At 39.9% G+C, this 23,955-nt stretch overlaps 1 protein-coding gene across 1 annotated transcript; it reads left to right on the top strand.

Annotated features, from left to right (window-relative positions):
• On the top strand, nucleotides 1–23,899 carry LOC109481373 (E3 ubiquitin-protein ligase MARCH1-like). The gene is made up of 5 exons (XM_019783926.1): nucleotides 1–513; nucleotides 20,393–20,440; nucleotides 21,719–21,867; nucleotides 22,377–22,488; nucleotides 23,249–23,899. Exons 1-5 carry the CDS (start codon nucleotides 451–453, stop codon nucleotides 23,666–23,668), a joined length of 792 nt encoding a protein of 263 aa, XP_019639485.1. The 5' UTR covers nucleotides 1–450; the 3' UTR covers nucleotides 23,669–23,899.
• Nucleotides 23,900–23,955: the final 56 nt, after the last annotated feature.

Raw genomic sequence — 23,955 nt, 5'->3', positions numbered from 1 at the left:
GACCCGCCAGGGCTGATTTTGTGACGATGTTTTAGGCTAAGATCTGAACAAATTTCCCCCTCAGACATCCTGAATTTGACGTCAGGAACCCTCCAAATGGCGACACGACTTTCCTAACGACGTGCCCGATTCTAGGAACGGCGGAAAGAGCGAGCAGAGCGGCCAGGATTTGAGGAAAAGGACCGTTCTTTCGGCTTAGTAGCTGTGCGGGTTCGGAACTGTAGTCCTTCCGGCCATTTTTTCTCACGGGTCGAGTATAGAACCTAAACCGGGCCACTCTACTGCCAACCAGAACATCTTTCCCCACCAAAATCCTGAAAATGTGCGTGAAAAATCCCTCCCTACGGATCCAGTAGGACCTTAAAGGGCTGTACAAGGAAATCAGGGAGAACTGAGGACGGTTTTGCCGGGGTTTTGCGTGGTTTTAGGCCGGTAGTAGTTCCAGCATCCATGCCCGTCACACAGATTTCCGTGGTCCCGGCAAGGGAGAATAGCCGGACAAGCATCGGGAAGGTTTGTTAATTTCCTTGTTTATTTCACTGTTTGTCGTTAATATAAACATCAAACTGCTTCTAACACAATCCATAGAGTTGGTATAACATCCAGATCGGTGGAAAAACTGGTCCTGTCGCCAGCTGGTTGAGCTTTTCTGGTGTTTTTGTTACTGACACCGTTTTTGGGACACTCTTGTTGTTATTTTTATTTACTCTGCAAATATCATAGTTTAATCGCAAACATTCTTTAAATAACAATTAGAATCTGGTCACTATTTTGAAGAAACTGTGGTGTACCTACAAGTAAGCTGATTTTTCTCACCATGATTTCCGTTTGCACATGTATCATGTTTCTTTGTGTTGTGTTTTCTTTTTTTGGAGAGGGGGGGCAATGTTATGATTTGGATAGTATTTCCCAAGGTTTAGTATATAACAGTTACCGCTGCCTTATGGATTCTTATAGGTGGAATTTAAAAATAATCTATTCATATTTCTAGGTAAATTTCTACCTTGCAAATAAAGTAACTTACATGCATGTACATATGAATTATGATATGCTATACAATATTTCATAAAAGACATAGTAATGCCTTGCAAGGGATGAAGAGGATAAGTAAATATGCCATATTTCCAGTAAATTAAAAGTTAACGTAACATAGAATTAATTAAATTACTTTCCATCGAGCCAAAAAATATTATTTTGTAGTGCAAAAACCATGGTTAAGGTTCTTGAATTGTATTTGAAGGTTCTTAGATGTGTTACAGACTGAGAGTAACACATACATTGTACCTGTACCTTGGTATTATACAATGTAACTTCAAGGAAAACAACAATACATTATTATATCATACTAATTATAGTGAGGTTTTCTTTAGCTTCCCATCTTTATTTCCTTCTCATTTTTCTGGTAAAAAATATAAGGATCACAGTCACTCATACTTCCGAACAAGTATAAGGAACTGTATACTATAGGGAAATATAATCAGGCCTGGAACAAGGAAACGAATAAGTATTGCCTTTGGCATTACATACACAGACTTCTGTATACAAAAACCATATGCCACTGGCATCACTATGGTGACATATTACATTTACATAACAGATATTTGCTGTACAAATCTTTCCCTGCTATAATTGTGTTCCCAGACTGATCATTATTCTGTCCTGGGTGTTTACTCTAACCTGGAAGCCACCAGTTAAAGACCAGTCTATGCAAATAGGCAGATTTAGATTCACGCAGGGTTCCAGCCAGCTCCAATCCTACCCATAACTATAACTAAAAATTATATCTGAAAATATATAACTTAATGCATGCGGAAACAAATTAGTATTGCCTTTGGTTTTATGTATGGACTTCTGTATACAAAAACCATATGCCACAGGCACCACTAGTGGCATTATTATGGTGACATATTATATGAATATAACAGATATAGATATTTGCTGTAGAAATCTTTCTCTGCTTAGTTGTGTTCCCAGACCAATCGTTACTAGTATTCTTTCCTGGGTGTTTACTCTAATCTGGAAGCGACCAGTTAAAGACCAGTCTATGCAAATAGGCGGATTTAGATTCACGCACAGTTCCAGCCAGCTCCAATCCCACCCCGGGGACTGTGGAAGTCATCAGGACCAAATTTGTCTACAGACTCCAGAAACAGACACAGCAGGAGAGACATTCAGGAAATTGTGTTTCTGAGCATTTTTTTTTTTGTATGATGAAGTTGGATATATGTTTTATTACATTGTTTACATGATTAATATTGATATTGGAAGGCAACATTTGGACTTTTACATAGTATGATAGCAGACAGGAAAGCAATTCAGGAAATTGTGTTGTTTTTTTTCGTATGCTGAAGTTTGATTTGGACGGATGTTAGTTTATTTTTTTACATGATTGATATTGGTATATTGGAAGGTAACATTTGGACTTGTATGTGATGGTACCTTTACATCGTATAGTAGCAGCCAGGAAAGCACTTCAGGAAATTGTGTTTTCTGGCCTTTTTTTCCTTCGTATGCTGAAGTTTGATTTGGCAGATGTTATTACATTTTTTATATGGGTATAGCAGGATAAAGAAGGTAGCAAAAACATGCAAGGCTAACAATACATCTGCTTGGAGGTCAGAGGTCATGATAAAGGAACTGTAGTTCCCTTAACAACAAAAAATCAGTCTGCGTTGGGCGGGGGGGGGGGTTTGAATCACTTCCTAAACCATTCCCAGCATGTCCTCTGTGTAAAAACTAAAATACTCTTCATGCCTATTTGTGTATAAGGGCTCAGAATATTACTAGTACATTGGAGTCATACACATAATTTTTGTTTATACATGTGTAAAGGTACCAAGGCTTTGTATGTATACAGTGTATTCTTGATGTTTTAATATCAGAAAAAGATGAGTATTTACTAGAATTAAAAATGTAGAAGTTATAGAATAGATTGAATTCTGATATAGAATGTCAGAATCAATCATAGAATCTGAAGAGGGGCAGTAATATTTGCAATAATATTTCAAATTTTTTTCTGTGCACCAAAATTTCTAGTTTGGCTGCACCTGCGTCATTATTCCCAGAAATGAATTTGGAGTCCTTCCAGTACAGACTTAATGCAGTAATTTAGAGTTGGCAGTCCTCCCTCCCTCCCTCCCTGATCATGACAAGCTGATATCTGTCCAGATCACTGCCAAACGCTGACTTTATCCCCCGCCCTGTTACAGCTGTAATGTTCTATTGTCTGTCCTACAGTCGGGATACATCACTAGCAGTTCAATAAAAACTTCATCCTTCCCTTGGGACCTGGCATTTGCATGGGGAGTTCAACGCAGCCATTTCCAGTATAGATACCTACCTGCAGGCTGCATTTTGCATCATGCACCCAGTATTTCGAGTCCTGATCTCCCCTGTTACAGCTGTAATGCTCTATTCGCTATTGTCTGTCCAACAGGCAGGTCCTACATCAATGTACATCACTGTTCATCCTTCCCTCGGGACCTGGCATTTGCATGGGTAGTTCACAGCGGCCATTTCCAGCATAAATACCCACCTGAAGGCTGCATTTTGCATCATGCACCCAGTATTTCGAGTCCTGATCCCTCCGCCCTGTTACAACTGTAATGCTAGAGATATTGTCTGTCTAACATACAGCCGAGGTCCTACATCACTGTTCATCACTGTTCATCTTTCCCCTCGGGACACGGCATTTGCTTGGAATTCACAGCGGCCATTTCCACCATAGACTCTAGTCAGTTAGAAATACCCACCTGCAGTCTGCATTTTGCAGGGACATTTTCAATGTTGCAGAAGAAACATTAGCAATTTTGCAAATTGCCATCTGAACTAGAAGCTTGTGCTACACTGAAATAGTGCTTTTGAAAAGTGCTTTGGAACATGTGTATTATTAAACAAGACAGTGTTAGAAATACCCATCTGCAGTCTGCATTTTGCAGAGACATTTTCAATATTGCAGAAGATACATAATGATATTAACCAACCTGCAATTTTGCAGACTGAAAAAATCAGGATATGGCCAGTTTCAGTATAAAAATAATGGTGTTGGCATTTTAAAGAAAATTACTCAAAACGGTGAATTTTTATGTGAAATAGTCAGCTAAAAAAACTATATTATAATGTCTACATGTTGCTGATAGGTTTCTGGCCATGATTGAGGCAGGTAAAATACAGTAACATCACCACAAGAATGCCAATAACTGTCCTACATGGTCTTGTATTGATTAACAATGAAGTAAAGTTATATCCAGGGTATCCTTATTGACAGAAATACGTCCGTTCCGGTACTTTTGGATATTTTATCGAGTCCATTAGCTACAAGTTTCAAACGATTGAAACGAAAGTACTTAAAATATGTAGCTACACTCCCTTGAGTTTAAAAGAACACACAATAACAAGTTACGTAACAGGTCTATTACGACTATGCTAAATGTTTATGTAACTTGCATTTATAATTTAAAAAAAAGGTTTGGGGTTCAGTGGCATTGGTATTAATATCGTTCAAGAGCTAGATTAATTTTGTGCTTACTACTGACTCTATATAATAATTTTTATATGTGTAGTAAGTTTGCATGTATTTTTCAAATTGCATGTAAAATGTTTGCCATAAATTATTTTTGGCGTAATGCAATTTTGCATGTGCTACATGGGTTTAAGTCTGGATTTATAAATGTGTATTTACAGAAAGTAGTACGTATATAAATGTGTATTTACAGAAAGTAGTACGTAATTACAGAATAAAATTTTCTCTATTCAATGTTGCTGATGGCTAAAAAAATATTTCTAGATCTATTTTAGATCTATTGATCACTGCTACATGTATCCGCTATGATGTACAGTATTCTGTCCTGTCTGTCCCTCCCTATTCCTCCCACTCACAGTCAGTCCATGAATGTCATTGATTTCTTACTGTTAACTGAATTTTTTACTTTCTGCAACATTACTGAAGGCTGAAAAAAAGTATCTCAGTCCACACAATGTATATATTTCTGCTCCATGTATTGTGTCGTGTCTGTCCCTCCCCATTCCTCCCACTCCCACACAGTGCATGAACTCCATTGATTTCTGTGGTTACTTAGGGAAAACGGCCGCGAAACTGACATCAATATTACATGACGTGTGCTCCAGGGTGGACGGACAAAACGTTTCCTCCTCATGCTGAATTACTCAGGCCCAGGAAATAAAATGTTGTGTTTCATGTTTCCCGACCGACTCTAGAAAAAACTGCGAACCATAGACTTTTTTATGTGGACCCCTGCAGTGTAAATTTATCGAGCTGATCAACCTTTTCTAGCTCCATGATCTGACACATGAGTGATAAAACATTTTAATCGGTTTTCCAACATTGACATTTGGAATATGAGTGTCTTCTTGCAGGTTTTACTTTGTAACTTTAACTGTGTGTGTAACTTTATCACTGCATAGAGACTATGAGCTTTTTTATTCGTTGATTCAGCACCAGAATCTTTCCTTTTTTTTTTTGCAAATCAGAAAAAAATGAAGATGCAAATCTGAGAACCAACAAATTAAATTGGTGTGTCCTAAACTGTACTATAATTGTATAACTATAAGTTGGATGATCACTAGAGATTACCATTTTTAATCCCTACCTACCGACCCTAATTTTTTCAGGACTGAAACAGGAAACACAACATTTTTTTCCTTAGGCCCTAGCGAAGCTAGCGCTTCTTGTTCTGTGCTTGAAACATTTCGTCCGTCTGCTGAGTTACGGCCGCCGTGGGTGGTTATTAGGGACCAATCGGCCGCCTCGCCGCGTTTAAACATCTTCCAACATCCTCACGGATTTCACGAGACCGCATGGATTGATTTTTACTTTGCTGGAGAAGTGAAATATATTATCGGGAGGCAATGTAAGGTTTAAGTCTGCAGTTTACCACCTTGTAAATTCTGAGTTTTCTGAGGAACTATTGGTAGTTTCTTGACAACTTTACACTTGCATGTAGGATTTTTTATGATACAATATAAATGTAGACTGAGACTACTTGCAAAATTATAAAACCTAGCTGCACCAGGCACCCAATGAACATAAATCACTTGCTAATGTAATTATAAACGTACGAGTACAGTTTATTGTTTTTGGCTTGTGTGGGGGGGTGTCCATATATTAATTAAAATATACTTGTCACTAGTACTGTGTGTGTGTGTGTGTGCGTGTGTAACTTGCCATCTCAGATACCCTTGTTCTTTCCTATAGTTGTGGAGGTCCCGTGTTTGAGGAGAGCCACACCTCGAGCACGTTAAAGATCCCACCACATTTTTCGAAAAAGATTAGGGGCATGCCCTGGTGTGCGATGGTCCAAAATTCTACAGCCCAAATACTACAGTGTAGCAGAATCATCAGCAAGTTGATGTTGGCTACCTTAACCCCCAAGACTAAGACCAGACCAAGACTATAGTTTTACTAATTTTTAGCACAACTATTCTGTGAAGACGGTTCATGCCGTAATTTTCTATAGTATCTCTCCTCCCTGAGTCATCAATATTTTATCACAGAAGGATGCTGTGCCGCCGTAGCTGCTACAAACCCAATTTCAGCAGAACAGTTACGCACAGTCCATGCATTAACTGTAATCTTCCCCTCGCCTATACATCATACAATCTTTACAGGGCCTGGAGCTTCCGGTCTCCAGCGGCCTGGCAAATGGCATTTTGTGGATATCGATGACATTTTACTGTTCTTCTTGCCAGTTCAATGCCTCCCTTCTTATCATCCGTAATCAAAAGTTCTGTTATGTAATTTGTTATTGTACATTTCTTTTATTGTCAATGACCCGAACCAGACTGTCTGTTACCGTGGTAACTAGTGTTGGGTTACATCATGTTGCAATTCTATAGTAGGAGTGATTTAGACTCCTGTCTGACCATATTATATACGAATGTGTTTGAGTAAGACCATATGTGAAGGTAAACATCATGCATTTGCTTTGCAAATTTTACCTTTCTACATGTACATGTAGTTGGAATTGAAACCCTGCTCACAGTCTGTTTGAAATTCGAGACCAGCCAGTCACTAATGAATATTGCTGCCATGGAAACCTGTATAACCGACCACTTGAGAGAAGTCTAATGTTGCCAGGTGAGAGCCGTGGAAACCTTTATTACAAACCCTGCACAAAGCCCCACACTTTAGCTGCTAATGGATACTGCCTACATGGACTTCTCATGGGCACAACCATTTAGGCCTGGTCAGACACTTTACATGTATAAGGAATTGTGTTTTAAAGGGATGGTGCTGTAATTATGGTGGTGGGGGTGGGTCACATAAGGAATAGTGGAAGGGATGGTGCTGTAATGATCTTGGTGGGGGTCAGACACTTTAAATATATAACTTAATTGTGTAAGGGATTGTGCTGTAATTATGCTGGTGGGGTATGTCACATAAAGAATAGTGTTAGGGATGGTGCTGTAATGATGGTGGTGGGGGTGGGTCATATTCATACGGAATAGTATAAGGGATGGTGTTGTAACTATTGTCTTTGGGGGTATGTCACATAAAGAATAGTGTAATTACATGTATAAATATATATAAGGGATGGTGCTGTATAGTGATGCTGGGTAGTGATATTCTGTTTTGAGTCCAGATAATGAAGCCAACATTCACCACAGCTTGAAGCTTGAAATAGTTCGTATTCAAAACCTGAGGCTCCTTCCTAAAATAAATCTATTATTATATAAGATAGAAATAGAAGAATTTTGTTAAGAACTGAGCAACATTTATATTTATCCTGTACCAATTCTGGTATAATTAAATGTGAAAGGTCTATCTCATGCCCTCAAGCTGTGATAGAAATAGAAAAACTGGTTATAGAACTGAGCAATATTTATATTTGTCCAGCACCAATTCTATACCATAGCTAGTATAAATGTTAAAGGTCTCATGCCTCCAGGCACACACACGTATTTAGATGTGCATATGTAGACAGCAGGTTTCTCTGCCATTCCTATAGCAATTTTATCCCAACCCCTGCAGGCACGTACATGCTGCCATCTGTGATGTGATTTCTCCCTCCTCTGGAGCCTTCCAGCGCAGTGGACCCTCCCCATACTCTCTCCTCCAGCCTTCCAGTTCGGTGGTTGGTCCCTGGCTGATTAGTCTGCCAGCCTTGCCCTCTGACTGAGTCTGAAATCCGCCTTTCCCCATCCCTAATGTCTGAACCTCCGCTAGCGCCGGAAGATGACAAGATCTTCATCCATGTTCTACTTGCCAAGTGCTGGCAGGGGTTACGATAAATATGATGGCTGTACACGTAGGCCAGTGATGAAAGTTCAACCCTTGAAATCGACCCTCTCTCAATCCCTCATGTCTGACTATCTGTGTGTGTTTGGCAGATGACATGATCTTCATCCATTTTCTACTTGCCAAGTGCTGGCTTGGGTTAGAAATATGATGGCTGTACATAGCAAGGCCAAGGCCAGGGATGACAGTGCAACCCTGGAAATCGGCCCTCTCTCAATCCCTTATGACATGTTTCAATCTTTGCTGGCTTCTGTGTTTGCAAGATGACATGATCTTCATCCATGTTCTGTAACTTGCCAAGTGTTGATGTAGGTTGCAGATATGTTGGCTGTACATAGTGCAAATGTACAGGCCTAGATCAGTGATGACAGTTCAGGATGGGAAATCGGCCTCATCTCGTCTCCTCTAGTGTACAAAATTACAAATGTACTTGCGTTGAAAGTTTACGGATGAATCTAACACCATCTGTAAAGAATATTCTACCTACACTTTATTACATGACAGCTTAATCATCCCAAGACTCATATGCAATGTACATAGAGTCATTACTGTCATTAGAATATGTCATATATTATTATTAGCCTCACTTGATTGTATATTATACTAGCAAGTTATTAGGATGTTAAGCTTCATTTTATACACCCTTGTCTTTCTTTTTTTGTTCCATAGCTGTTGCCTTACATTGTACCATGTACAATTGTCATGCAATAAGATTCTTCCTCAATAAACCTGGCTGCTATCCAGCAATGGCATTAGCACTGCCTAATGAGCATTGTTGTAAATCTCATGATCAGAGGAGGTGGTTCCTACACTACAGGAAGTGTAGTATTACATATAATTATATACTTCTTAGCGGAAGTAACAAATTGCAATAAAGTTATTGTCATTACATATCATATGAACCTGCTAGTCCCCAGCAATGGCATTAGCAGTGCCTAATGAGTGCTGTTGTAAATCTCATGATCAGAGGAGGTGGTTCCTACACTACAGGAGGTATTACCTCTCATACTACAGTCACTCATAGCTCTGGCAACAGATATTCCTGCACATAATGGGGGTAGGATGTGTTTCTGATGCAGGGGGAGGAAATTAGAGGGTAATTTCCCCTGGGATAACTGCCATACTGTCATTGTTAAAGCCCTCCTCACAGGTTACTCAATCTCATTTGCATGTTCGGGACTTCTTGTTGTCATATGGTCACGAATATTCAAATATAAATGTTACTTCTTAGACAAACTATGCAAATGAGCTATCAATTGAAAGCATTCCATCAAATCAATTCTTGATTTCTCGCTAATATTTTGTTAATTCAAGCTAGAATGTATATATGATTGGGCATATTTTTTTCTGGAAATGTGTATATTTGAGGAAACAGCCTGTTATAGCTCTGGCAACAGATATTTCTGCACATAATGGGGGTAAGATGTGTTTCTGATGGTGGAGGAGGAAATTAGAGGGTAATTTCCCCTGGGATAACTGCCATTTTGTCACTGATAAACCCTCCTCACATGTTACTCCATCCTCTGATTTACTGCAAACCTGATGCTAATTGTTTCAGCAAGGTCATTATTAACCTACAGTTTGGGGAAGTGTCAAGGCTATGTATAAGCTACCTGATTCATTTTTGCAAATACTTGTCCAATCACTAAATCAGCTCATTTGCATTTTTGGGACTGCAAAATGATTAGATGCTTTCATATGGTCACAAATATGCAAAATTACAGTAAATGTGTGCTGATAGACTGTGGGAATATGCAAATGACCTATTTTTTTAAGGAAACCCATGCATGATCATGATGATGATAAAATTAATTGTTTATGACTCACTGTATATGTTTTGTACATGAAAATGTGCATCTAAGTCTTATTTTTTGGGAAATGTTGGTTTTAGTTTACACCCTTTTCTACTGAATTATTAGCAAACACACTCAACATAACTTTGTGACATTTTAGCTGAACTGACTCTCCACACAGGTGAGTAACCCTTATGGTTAGTACAGGTGTTGATGTAGACTGTAACAGTCTGACATTTTCACTGGGATGAACATCCACAAATGAGATTAACCCCAACCAGGACCCTGTCATATCTCATAAAGTAAGTACCTGTCTGCCATCCCTGTAACCAGTACAGGTATGGGAGCCAAACAGCTACTCAACTGTGCTGAAGGTTTGACTGTGAGGGAATATAAATTTTTTTCATCACAAGGATGTGACTCCCTTACGTACATGTACTTGGATGAAAGTGACAACAGTTCCTGTTTTTGTCAAGAATATCTAAAGTAAAACTAATAACAAAAGTAACATTATCAGCAAACTACCATCAAGGTGATACAGTTTTAATGAAGCAAGTAGAGGTAGACTTTCTACCTTTTAGTTTTACCCTATTAAAACAATATCTTCAAGCTCATATATTACAACTTTGCATACACAAACTAAGCAAAAAGGCCAGCTTTTTCAAAAGCATTTCTTGTTCCTATTGAGACAAGCATTAATCCTGTCCAAATAGACCAGATTTTATCTGACCTGTGATATGAGCAGACTCTTCTTGGAAATGCACAGTTTTGACTGAATAAGCAGCCACTTCTTCAACAAGTATCGCTTGATGAGGCATCCCTGCGCCACTCAACAAGATTACAGGAAGCCATTATTAATGGAACTCTTCCCTGAAAACTCGTCCAAAAAAAAAAAAAAATCCTTAAAAAAACTCGTCTGGGAAAATTCTTCAAATTCATCTTGGAAAGCTAATTTAGAAGTCTCTCCTAGAACTCTCCTAGAAGTCTCATTCTGGAAAAATCTTCCTACAAACTTCCTTCAATGTTGAAGATCAGAGTCATTGACTGGACAAGATGGATGACAAGTCCAGGCAGCTGAGAAAAGGCTAATTGCATGATGGGATTAGAACTTCCAATTGAGGTCAGAGTTCAAGTGTTATCTGAAACAGCCTTCCTGAAGATAACCTTTACTGGCAGTCTTGAGGGCAAATTAAAAGTTTTCTTTGTTTCTTGGTCAAAATTCTGCACCATTATACAGTGCAGTACAATGTATGACTATGAGTGTGGCAGGTAAAATTTTTCTGATTTAAAAGAAGTTGATTTTTAGTAATATCTGTAATGTTACATGTACAGGACTGGAATTTAAACAAAGACTTAATTGGAACAACTTGGAAATGTATTAGGTAGTGTAACACAAACTCTATTAGTTTTTAATTCTTTGCTTGTTTTAGTAAGATATCCATGGTTCTATGTGGCTCCTCCCTGCCCATGTGTGTTTTTATAATCTACCCCATGTTAAAAGTTAACATAAACAGTACATTTTCATACACTGGTAAAAAAAAAACACCTGAGGTACAATGTAACCTGTTGACACCCACTGTGTATTTGTTAGGGTGTTGTGCAGCATGGAGAAGGTTAGAAAAGCCACACTTACGAGACTCTCTTGTTGTACAGAGAGCCTGTATGGAGAGTGCTCGGTGAAAAGGTTAAGAGGATGAGAGTTGACCTGGATTGTTTCAGAAGTGGTGCATTCTGAACTGCCTGGAGGTTTCTAGGAACAACATGTATCAACTTGTTTGTCAAAAAAAAAATTGTGTAGAACTATTTTTGGAAGAAAGATGGTTTAAAAACGAAGACATGAATATCTGCAAAATTTGCCTGATGGGTGATTTCTGATTTCTTGTCCTTCAGTGCACTAGAAAACTCTCACTACTCTGCCACTAAAATTGCATGGTTTTTTGGACATTTTTATGTAAGATTTAAACAAGGGGACATCACGAAAACAGAGAAATGATAGAACAACTTTAATCTCAGAGTCAGACTCGATTCATTCCCTAAAACTGTGAACAAAAAATATAGCAGTTAAAATTTTCCCAAGAAGGTCATCCAGGACCAAGGTAAAGTGGCCTATACTTGGACAGGTTGCTTAAAACTTGTGCCTTATTACAATCATTGTAATCCTTATCATTACGATAATAATGTTGTAATATCATATTATGGTAGCCTTCTCAAAACAAGCCGGCAACAGGCGAAAATCATTGCCTTTTTGTGCCGCCTACTTCGATGTAAATTTAAAAAAAGATTGCAGTCTCTATTACAAACCCCTTCATGGCTTGCCTGCTACTTTTTTTTATTTCAGTCACCAGCTCGATCCTACTCTAAATTTTTGTGAGAAGGCTGTTATATAACTTTTATAAGGCACAAGCTTTATGCAACCTGTCCCAGTAGGCTACTATGGAAATTTCTGAGACTGGGAAAAGGTGGTTGTTATGGCATACGGTGACTGGCTTGAGCTTTGAAGAGGTGTCCAGGCAAATTGGCAGGTTTGCCTTCACAGACTTCAATCCCCTCAGACTCTGTTCTGGTGATGAGGTTATTAATGATTGTGGTTGGACCTGAGAACAAGTGACCTTGATATGTCCTTCAGAGTTACCGCCAGGGCCGTTGACGTCACGCAAAAATTACCCTCTAGATTCCCAAGACCTTTCATCGTGGCTACTTGAAATTTGTATATCAAAGAGGCATGAATCAAACACTGTGGGCTTCAAGTGTCAGGGATGTGCTGGTTTCTCACAGGTCTTCTATGCATAGTAATGTAAGACAGACTACATATATATTTCCATTTTACTTACAAAGCAAAGAACGCCATTATTCTAGGGCCAGAAATCTACAAAATAAAAAATTAAGATGACAGAAAAGAATTAACTGCCTGCATTAACTCTTGCGGTTTATATATTGTAAATGAAGCGTGTATTAACGTAATGTATATATGCAATCTAGTGAATCGAAGCGAAAAGCCAAATTGGTGTTCTTCAAGCAAGCAAGCAATTCTATATGACATCTTAGATCTGTAGTATTAAAAGTTAAACTACATGTATATATATATTGGAACATTGCTTTGGTAGTCATGTACAATTGTGTATAATAATACAGTCCACCAGATATATACATTGTACATAGGCCTTGCATCACCATCTTTGAATAACAAACTACATGCACCTGACATTATGTATGATAGAGCACAACCGCCCTAGTTCCTAAAATAACCTTACTGTAACAATGATTTATGGAAAAGCTGTCTGACTGAACAACAATTATATAGGAGGTGACCCCGCATCGTTAGACGAAGGCGGATCCTTATTAATTACAAATTAGCCCAGACATTGCGGCAATGGTAAACAGGTAGACATGTCTGGGGACCAATTAATGTAATTTCACTGGGGCCAATTAAAACGCTATGATTGGCATGTACTTGTATGTGCTATAAAAGGAAAGTTTGGTAAGGTAAAACGTGGGTAAAACTGGTCAAATGTGGGTAAAACTGGTCAAATGCGGGTAAAACCAGTCAAATGCAGGTAAAACCGGTCAGGTGTGGGTTAAACCAGTCAAATGTGAGTAAAACTGGTCAAATGTGGGGGTAAAACCAGTCAAATGTGGGTAAAACCGGTCAAATGTGGATAAAATCTCAGTGCCGTTTTAGTATTTGAAGTTTAAACCAAGATTCTGTTCTCTACTGTTATTTTATTCTATTCTGAATATTCTTTATTAAACCTGGCTTACAAAGATCAGTCTTTACCTGCTAGAGGACTCATGTTGACTTCTAAAATAAAAGGTAACATGGGAAACTTCAAACGGTTGATTATCCATGACCTATAAACTGGTTCACCCGTGGGCGTCACACTCACAGCTCCGATGCATGTACATGTATATTTCCTGGAACAAATTTTGTCGCAGCACGGATTTTTTTATAAAACCAGTCAAATGTGGTTAAAACTGGTCAAAACCTCCGCGTCATTTAGTATTCAGTGTAAACCATGATTTAAGCACAATGAAGAAAAAATAACATCAGATTCTGTTCTATACTGTTATTCTATTCTATTCTGAACTTAAAGCACCTGGCTTGTAATTACAAAGATCTTTACCAACTAGAGAACTCGTTGTGTTGACTTGTTAAAAAAAACTTGGTAAAATGGTAAAATGGAAACGTTCAAAGAATTGATTATCCATGACCTATAAACTGGTTCAGTCGTGGGCGTCACACTCACAGCTCCGATGCATGTACATGTATATTTCCTGGAACAAATTTCGTCGCAGCACGGTTTTTTTCTCCCAGACAATTATGCTACATCTCACACTCCTGCAGGGGGTAAATCATATACAGTAACAGTAATGTCACGGCCGTGTGCATGTAGGCACTGTTTAGCAGGTGTTGTTGAGCTGTCTCTGATCTTATCGACAGCTGTCAATCATCCTAAATCTGTGACATGATGGACAGGTTTCCATCCCTGCAGGTTTGGTGGTTTGATGTTGTTTTTTTAGCCTCCATAACATGCCAAAAACTGGGGGTCTTCAGGGTCTTTGGGAGCTTTTATGTGCTATTTTCTGATTGCATATAGACAACATAGCCGGCCTGGTTGAATTCCCCCTGTTTTTATAGAACTGGGCTAATCAGAAAACAGCCAAAGACCTCCAAACCCCCAGTTCTATAAAATTATAAGCCTGCTAAGGAGGCTAGTTTTTTATCGTTTGAATTTGTTTGTTTCGGTTGTGGTGTTTTTGTAGATTTTTTTTACCCAGAAACTGTCTCGTGGTAGAACATGTGCTTCTGTACGTGACCTGTGGGAATCTAGTACAGGCCTATAAGGGCTTATCATGTACTGTATGTATGCTACATTAATTAGCCTCTACAATTCAAGAATTCATTCTTTCCTAGAACTATCGCAGAGTGGAACTCACTGTCACCAAGTACAGTAGGGACACTGTCAATAGATAGCTTTAAACAATGTCTAGAGCTAGAAGTTCAAGGGTTAGGTGGAACAAGTCGATCGGTGTAATATAGCCAGCTGCCGCCGCGCCGCGTGCCTGCGAAGCTGGTGTGTTACGCCGAAAGGCGGTTATACCGGCTATACAGATACAGATACAGATACAAAGCTTTCCTTAAGTAAGATGTTATGAATGAATGAATGATTGATGAATGATGACCATTATATTAATATTGCACATTTTTTCCTAATCAATTCTACAAAATTTTGCACAACCATCCAGTTTCTGTACCCTTCCAACAGTCCAGGTTCAATGTCCTCCTGATGTAATATGAAAGCCCAGATGTAATATGATCCAGGCCCTGCAATTTATCGTGTCACTTTTAACTCTGCACCACTCGGATTCATCTGTCCCTGGTATTACAGCCTCACGGTACAAATGGAATTTTAGGCCAAGGAAAAAATATTTTCAGGTTCAGTCCGGAAAAATTTAGGGTTGGTAGGTAGGGATTATCTTTTTTTTAGGCTGCAGTAATACAATACAGTTTAAGTACAGTAAAACTTGCATGAGGACACTTATTTTTAATGTCCATGTTATAAAAACAATTGTACAATGTTTCATCACTCAGGTGTCAGATCAGTTGGAGCTAGAAAAGGTTGATCAGCTTGTCCCTTGCAGGGGTCCACCCCCAAAAAAAGTCTAGAGTCGGCAGGATTTTCTAGGGTCGGTCAGGAAACACAACATTTTCTTCCTTGGCCGGTACAAATGTAATTTTGCCCGCCACATCTCATGAGTTATTGGGTCCCTAATTCCCCCCTGTATCCGCGCAGTACGCTCAGACTTTTAGTGACTGCAATTTAGCAACACACGGTGAGAGCAAAGCTGTGTGCAGCTAAATTATGTCCTTCCTTGCTATTACTAGAGTAGTTGTATGGGGAGAGATGGAGATGCCATGGTGAATTTTACTAGGATTCCTGGCTTTGACTATGAGTTTATTAGGAACCACATTTAGCGTACATGTACAAGACAGTAGCTATTCTTCCCGCGGTCCATTCTAACATACAACACGACACACAGGAAATATACAAACATAGAGACATTGATAACAATAGCAAAGTAATTCTGGCTGTCTAGTTTCCTGCTTTTGATAACTGCTATTTTAAGTTGATAGCTGCTTTTGATCTATGAAAACTAATAACTCTAATAAATGACTGCTTTCCATTTTTATGAATGTTTGTATTACTCTATGCCTTATATAATCATCTCATGATGATGTATTGATCTTTAAATCACTTTGTAAAGACTGACTCAATGAGATATACCAGGGAAACAAGCAAAATTTAAGTACTGTAAGTAAAAGACTTGGTGCTGTCCATGGTGCTGAAATCATGGTTGTGTCTATTTCTGGTGGATTTCATTCTCTCATGTAGGTTAAGATAACAACAAGCCTAACAAAACCTCTGTGCCATGCACATGTAGACATGTTTGTTCCTGTGCCTGCTTTTCCTAACCAGTCCTTTTTGTTTGTTTAAGTCTCTTGGATTTTCATGGGGCTGCTATGTAGGTCACTATGAAAAAGGTCAGGGTCAGGCAAAATAAAACACAGTTACATGTACAGTACATGATTGGGTCCTACCAAATCTATTAGCATACGCTTCCAATGTACATGTAGTGTCTATATATTAATATATCCTTACACATTCATAGTGTAAAAAAAACACATATATAGCAAAATATAACAATTGGCATATGGTCCTTGTCCATGTATGTAGGTTATGTCACTTCCTGTGGCCCATCTGTATGTAAATGGGTCAGGCCAGTACTTAGGAAGTACCTGTCCAGCTTTGGCAGATGACATGTCTCCTAAGCCCCTGGTTTGCCAGATATCATCCGGCCTCGAAATAAACTTCTTATTGTCCCAGAACTGTCCCAAAAATAAAGCTCAATTGTCCTGCTGTGACAATTGAGATTCCAACTGTTCCAACCTGTTTTCCTGGAAGGATTGTATGACTTCAACTTTATTTTGCTTACGTTCTGACTCCCAGAGTAGACAGAAAAATTAAGGGGAATATTTTCAGGAGCCAAAAGCTGGGACGTGCGCCTGACAAAAGAAGGGCTGACATTCTGGATCTAATGTTGATTATTTTTCTATTGTCCCCAAAATGTCTCAAAGTGTCTTTTTAGTTTTCCTGGCCCAAATTTTAGTGGTCAGTGGCCATCGGGACACAGTTAATTTCGAGCCCTGACTGCCATATGACATGTCTCCCCTAACCCAAGATAGCCCAGTGCCATGTCTGCCCTAAACCAGGATTCCCGTGTGCCATGCCTGCCCTAACCAGCCTTAAGTGTTCCCTGTTGTCCCGGCTTTTAACTGGATTTGTTCATGGACCACTACAGGGTGGCCCAATCAATCTATGGCTGGGGGGTCTGGAAACTGCTGCTGTGTCGTCTCACATGGAATATACAGTGGGAGGCCTAGAAACTGCTCCTACATGTACAACAATGTATATGTGTCATGACACACAGACTTTCAGTGTGCAGGTTATTCTGGCATGGTGTTGAGGCAGCAAGAAGGATACTAAAGTTGAAATTGCCAGGGATTTGAGTCGTCCATTTAGACCACCCTTCAAAACTTCAGTGTTGGCTATTTGTACATATTGTAACTGTAGTGTAGGTGGTCCTCAGATATATTGGGCAGCAAGCTGGCTCTTCAGAACACTTACAAAATAAATGACATTTTTAGTAAGCAATATATATATATATGTTTTCCCTTGTGAAATATATTAACGCTTATGATACAATACAAAGAAGAAATACATGTGAAATTATTGTTATTTTTCTCTGACAGCCCCCCAGAACGTAGATCCATGCTCTGTAACCACAGCCTACTTTCAAGCTAGAATTTCATTATCACTTCAACCCCACATGTACATAATGTCCTATACACCAACACGGAGTAACTGAAGTTTAAAAGTAGAAATACATGGGGTGTGCAACACCATGAATAACTACAGCTATTGTGCTATGACCATATATATTTTTGCCATAACAGCCCCCCACATCCACATGTACATAATGTCCTATACACCAACACAGAGTAACTGAAGTTTAAAAGGTTTTGTGCATCCATCATGTCATTACTGCAGTATTGACCCGGGGACTGGTGTCCAGTCAGGCTGCACGGCTGAGTGAAGGGGGATTTATCATCATAAATAACTGCCAGCCAAGACTAGCTATAGTGCTGTGTACCAGTTTGCTGGACCGGTTCCGGGCTTGTAAAAATGTTAAGGTTCAAGTCCTAAAAAACCTAAAAGTCAAGAACCGATTCCGGACTTATTACAAGAGAAAAACATTAACCCAGAGGACTGGTGTCCAGTCAGGCTGCACGGCTGAGTGAAGGCAGATCTATCTTCATAAAATACTGCCAGCCATGACTAGTGGTGTGTACCAGTTTGCCGGATCAGTTCCGGACTTGTAAAAATGTTAAGGTTAGGGTAAAAAAAAGCTAAATGTCAAGAACCGATTCCGGACTTATTATGAAAAAAAAACTGGACTTGAATCTGGACTGGTGGACCTAAATGTGGGTGTAGGTACACAGCACTAAGCCGTGACAGACATTCACTCTGACTGAAAGGGCCTTCCCTCAGCTTATGCTGCAGTAATCAGTCAGAAGTTAAACTCCCTGCAACGTTAATCATGCTTGGTGCATATGGCAGCGCCTGTCTTGGGTTCTGTAGCCCTTGGGCCACACAACTTTGTGCATCACTATAGCAGGGGACTTAGTCCACTGGTAGTGGTGTATGTGCGTATTCAACTCACAGGCCATGCTCTTTCCCAAATACTGAGTGGTATTACCAGAGAAAGCAGTTACTGTACAAAAGTCATGTATATGTACATGCACCATTTTTAAGTCTTTTGTATGGCTCAGCCCAGGGATCGAACTCACGACATACTAAATGCAAGGTGAAGTTCAACTCTCATGATCACTTGTCTAGGCCAATTTGTATCTGACCACATCCATAGCTACTAACAATACTTACACCTGTACAGAATTTTCCCACAGACTTTGTTTTCATGTCATACTCTCAGTTCTAGAGTACATGCAAGAATAATCTTTCTGAAATACAAGAACTAGCAAATAGACTTGCTGTGGCCCTGTGTGGCAGTGTGCCTATGGGGAACTGTAGTAGGACATGTACATTTTTTGTACCTCGGCAGGAAAGGGCATCAGATCTGTCTTTGTTTGCTGCATTGTCTCCTGAAGGTCCTGGAGCAAGTGGATATAATTTTGGATATGCAAAAGCTAGTGGATGCTACCTGAAACGTCTGACCATTTCCAAAATCATATCCAGTTGCTTGGGTAACTGTTCTTTTGCGTATCTCATTACCTGGATGTCTAACCTTCACAGACGTTATGTGTATCTTTCTGAAATCCAAGAACCAGGAAATAGAGATGATGTGGCCCTGTGTGGCAGTGCCTGTAGGGAACTGTAGTAGTAGGACGTGTACATTTGTTGTACCTCGGCAGAAAAGGGCATCAGATCTGTCATTGTTTGCTGCATTGTCTCCTGAAGGTCACTCTGTGCCGCCAGGCAAGAATTGAAGGTCATGGATGACACATCTTCACAAGAAAAAAGAAAATCAGTTAATCAAATAACTCAGATAGATTTTGAAAATTTGAAAAAAAAATAAGACTACCAAGTTGCTTGAGTAACTGGTTTCTTACCTGGATATTTACATACGTATAACATTCATAATCTTAGTCATCATAATTTTTTTCAGTTTGCCAAAAAACAGTGTTACTGAAGCAACTGGATATAATTTTCGATATGACGAAAGGTAGTGGATACTACCTGACTGTTTCCAAAATTATATCCAGTTGCTTGAGTAACTGTTCTTATCTTATTACCTGGATGTCTAACCTTCATCGACGTACAACAACCAGGAGTGTGTTGCCACATCATAACTTGTTATCAAACAGCATTGATATGCAAATTCCTTTGTTATATTCCTTTGTTATATTCCTTTGTTATTTCCTTGATTTGTTTTTTTATTATTGCCTTAATTACTATGAGTTATGGCTCTTGGTTTGACAAGTTTGTTTTATTACCACCTTACTGAGTTGCGGCATTATATAGTACTTTTACTTTTATTTGTACTAAGTTGACTTTAATTTGTACTTATAAGTTGACTTATCATTTTGTTATATCTGTTATTTTCTTGTATATTTTATTTATGTATGCCTGCAGGGCACATTGAAAAACGCCTTAGTGGCGATATGTACACCCTGGGTAAACAAATAAAAACAAACAAACAAACAAACATGTATCTTCAGTATGTTTTGAGTTTGTGTTCACCGAGGTTCTTTTCTCTCTTACAGTCGGACTCTCTGCCAAAGAGGGAAGCCAGTCGGTCCAGTCTGTCTAAGGTGAGTTATTATGTGTCACAGTACAGTGTTAATGCCCAGTTGGCGAAAAAAGACAAAATGCAAGCTCTTCCACACACACACACACACACACACACACCATCCCTGCTATGACTATTGTGCAACGCTACTCTGAATCAGCACATCGGCAGAATGTACTGCGCCTGCTCAAAACCCCCATTTTTCATGGTTTTCGTTGGATTTTTGCTTAACGTTGCATCAGAATTTTGCCTGTTGCAGATGATATATTTTCCAACAAAATATTTGGAAACTACAGACGGGATGTTAACCTTATATACGCAAATACGACCTTATAAGAGACGTTCTGCCAAAGTGCTATGCACAATACATTATGGGGTTCGCGCAGGTGCAGTACGTTCTGCCGATGTGCTCTCTAAATCACTGACATATTTCATCACAAATCAGATTGTCCTCCCCCATGTCCCTGGAAGCCCCCCATACACGCCCACGCAGAGGAAGCAGAGCTGACACGGGGAGCGATAACTGTCGGTCCTGATGTGATGTTTCCTCCTGAGGAGGACCCAGCCGTCTCCGGGTGATGTGATTACCGTGGATACCCAGTCCTCTTCATCTTCATCTTCATACAGACTGCGGTTACATGAACATTGGCTGTGACAGTCCATATTGTTTCATACAGGCTGGAGCTAATGTTACATTGGCTCTGACAGTATCCTGGATACATGGAGACTATCTAGCCTCCACCAGGCCTATCTACGGGAATACAGATTGTAGAATTCGGCAAAAAAGAGACGAAAATTGGCCAAGGGAGTCCGGCCGCATGGCCAGTCAAACCTACAAGGCGGCCAAACTCCCCTGGCAAACTTTCTCCAGTATAATACATGCATAGCCAGCAACGTAGTTACATGTAGTCTGGTAGAGACTAGAGACTATCCAGAACTGTTCATTCAGTTCTACAGTTACTGTACATGTATGCCTGAATTGGTTAGGGTTAGGGTCAGGCACGGTTCTGGATAGTCTCCTTGTAGCCAAGAACATAGATTTGCCCCAGGCAAAGTTTTAGATATGTGTGGACTATCCAGGACGGTCCCTCAGAGCATTGGTTTTGGATAATGCATACATGTTTGTAGTTCTGGATACAACAGTAAAAAATAATTACATGGTTGTTGTGTAGGTGTGCCCTCTAGCAGGTTGGATACAAACTGCAAGACTGGATGCTTAACCTTTATCGACAACACTCTAAGTCTTTCCACCAATCACAGACCAGCACACATTAACACCTGTCTTTTCCACCAATCACAGGCCAGCACGCCCACGTCCAGCCATGCTCCCCGCAGCCAATCACGGGCCTCGATGGCCTCGTCCATGGCGGACATCTGCAGAATATGTCACTGTGAAGGAGAGAGCGAAAACCCGCTCATGTCACCCTGCCACTGCTCGGGGAGCTTAAGGTATGGTCAACTCTTAGTGGTTAAGGTAAACTGGTTAAGTTTTAAAGCCTTTTTAGGCTGTAGGGGCAGTGGGTTGTTAGTCCACTGTGTCTAGGGCATGGTACATGTTTTGGAAAGTGGAGCCCATCCCTCTATCTCCTACTGCCTTTTGCCTTTTTGAAGTCAGGTATACCAACATTGTATTTTACACCTGGATGGAGTGAGATAAGTTTGCAAGGACCCAGGATAGCAAGGTATTCATTCACTCATTCAGTGACATGACATTGAATGTGTATCTATCAATACCACCATTCACATGTTATTTGTTCCTTCTTTGTTTATTGAATCATGTTCCTTCTTAGATACATATCCATCAAGACCTGTAATTCATTTTCTTAACAACTCCTTCATCCCTCCCTTGACTGATTCAAAGAATCCCTCCCACCTGTTACAGGTTTGTACATTAGAGTTCAGACATTTTGTCCATTCCTCCCTTGTCTGATTCTTTCCTTCCCTCTCTCCTGCTCCAGGTTTGTGCACCAGGCATGTCTGCAGCAGTGGATAAAGAGTTCCGACACCAAAAGCTGTGAGCTGTGCAGGTACAACTTTGTCATGGACTCCAAACTCAAGCCCTTCAGAAAGGTTAGTATCGTTTTTACAATCAATCAATCAATCAATCAATCAATCTATCAATTAATCAATCAATCAATCAGAGCTCAGACACCAAGAGCTGTAAGCTGTGCAGGTACAACTTTGTCATGCCCTTTAGATTTAGGTTAGTGCTGATGGTCACCATGATTTTATATAATTATACATCCAGGTAATACGATACGCCAAAAGCAGTTACTCAAGCAACTGGAAAGATATTGTTTTTGATCTGTTTCTTCTTCTTCCTCTGTTTCTTCTTCTTTCTCTTGACTGTTTCCAAAATCATATCCAGTTGCTTGAGTAACTGCTTTTTGGTGTATGTGTCATGTTACATGTTATGTGTACACTATGGGCCGTTGAGCCTGAAATAAACAATTAACAGTGATTTTCCCTTTTTTCTTGCTACAGTGGGAGAAGCTCCAGATGACGTCCAGCGAGCGGCGTAAGATCGTGTGTTCCGTCACCTTCCACGCCATTGCCATCACCTGCGTCGTCTGGTCTCTCTACGTCCTCATTTTTCCAGTTTTACTGATCTTCTCCTTTTTTTCTTCCAGAGTAAGAGAAGCTCCAGAATCCAGATGGAAAGTTACTACGTACGATTAACTGAAGAACAAAACAAATTTTCCCAATTTGACCCTTCCTGAGGAAGCATTCGGCCTTGAGTGATGTGTTTTGTCATGTGTCATGTTGTGTGTATGCTATGGGTCATTGAGCCTGAAATAAACAATAAACAATGATTTTTTTTTCTTTACAGTGGGAGAAGCTGCAGATGACGTCCAGCGAGCGGCGTAAGATCGTGTGTTCTGTCACGTTCCACGCGATCGCCATCACCTGCGTCGTCTGGTCTCTCTACGTCCTGATCGATCGCACTGCCGAAGAAATCCGCCAGGGGGTTCTGGAGTGGCCGTTCTGGACTAAGCTGGTCGTCGTAGCGATCGGCTTCACGGGAGGTCTGGTGTTCATGTACGTGCAGTGTAAGGTGTATGTTCAGCTGTGGAGGAGGCTTAAAGCCTACAACAGGGTGATTTACGTACAGAACTGTCCGGAGGGCGGAGACAACAGCGCCGCGAACAGCCTCCCCAGGAATAAGAGTGTGTCGCCGGTACCAAACGGGGTGGCTGTCATGGAGGACTCCCAGACTGCAACATCGCAGGATGCTGGACAGAACGCGTAGTTTGCACCGTTTCTAGCCGTGTTGCCATAGTTACTGAGGAATTTCACCAAATTTATATATTATTATATTTCTGTCATGAGAGGATGGAATGAAGAGAGCTTTCCGAAGGACCATAGTTACGGAGGAATTTCACAAAATTTATATATCATTATTACAACGTGGATGGAATGAGGATCTAGCTGTCCGAAGGACCATACAGTCATGTAGTTATCAAGGAATTTCACCAAATTTATCAGTAGAATATTCATCAAACAGTGACTGTTTTGAAAGGTAGCAAACACAAACCT

This window comes from Branchiostoma belcheri, unplaced genomic scaffold (genome assembly GCF_001625305.1).
Source record: "Branchiostoma belcheri isolate BF01 breed outbred unplaced genomic scaffold, Haploidv18h27 scaffold55, whole genome shotgun sequence".
NCBI classification, from domain to species: domain Eukaryota; kingdom Metazoa; phylum Chordata; class Leptocardii; order Amphioxiformes; family Branchiostomatidae; genus Branchiostoma; species Branchiostoma belcheri.
This window is presented reverse-complemented; position numbering and strand designations above follow the sequence as displayed.

What these genes read in the sequence shown, in the direction of transcription:
- LOC109481373 (XM_019783926.1), top strand. Translation starts at nt 451, where the DNA reads ATGCCCGTCACACAGATTTCCGTGGTCCCGGCAAGGGAGAATAGCCGG. An exon ending in GCCGGACAAGCATCGGGAAG is followed by an intron (nt 514 to 20,392) that starts GTTTGTTAATTT and finishes TCTCTCTTACAG; the next exon opens with TCGGACTCTCTGCCAAAGAG. An exon ending in CACTGCTCGGGGAGCTTAAG is followed by an intron (nt 21,868 to 22,376) that starts GTATGGTCAACT and finishes CTCCTGCTCCAG; the next exon opens with GTTTGTGCACCAGGCATGTC.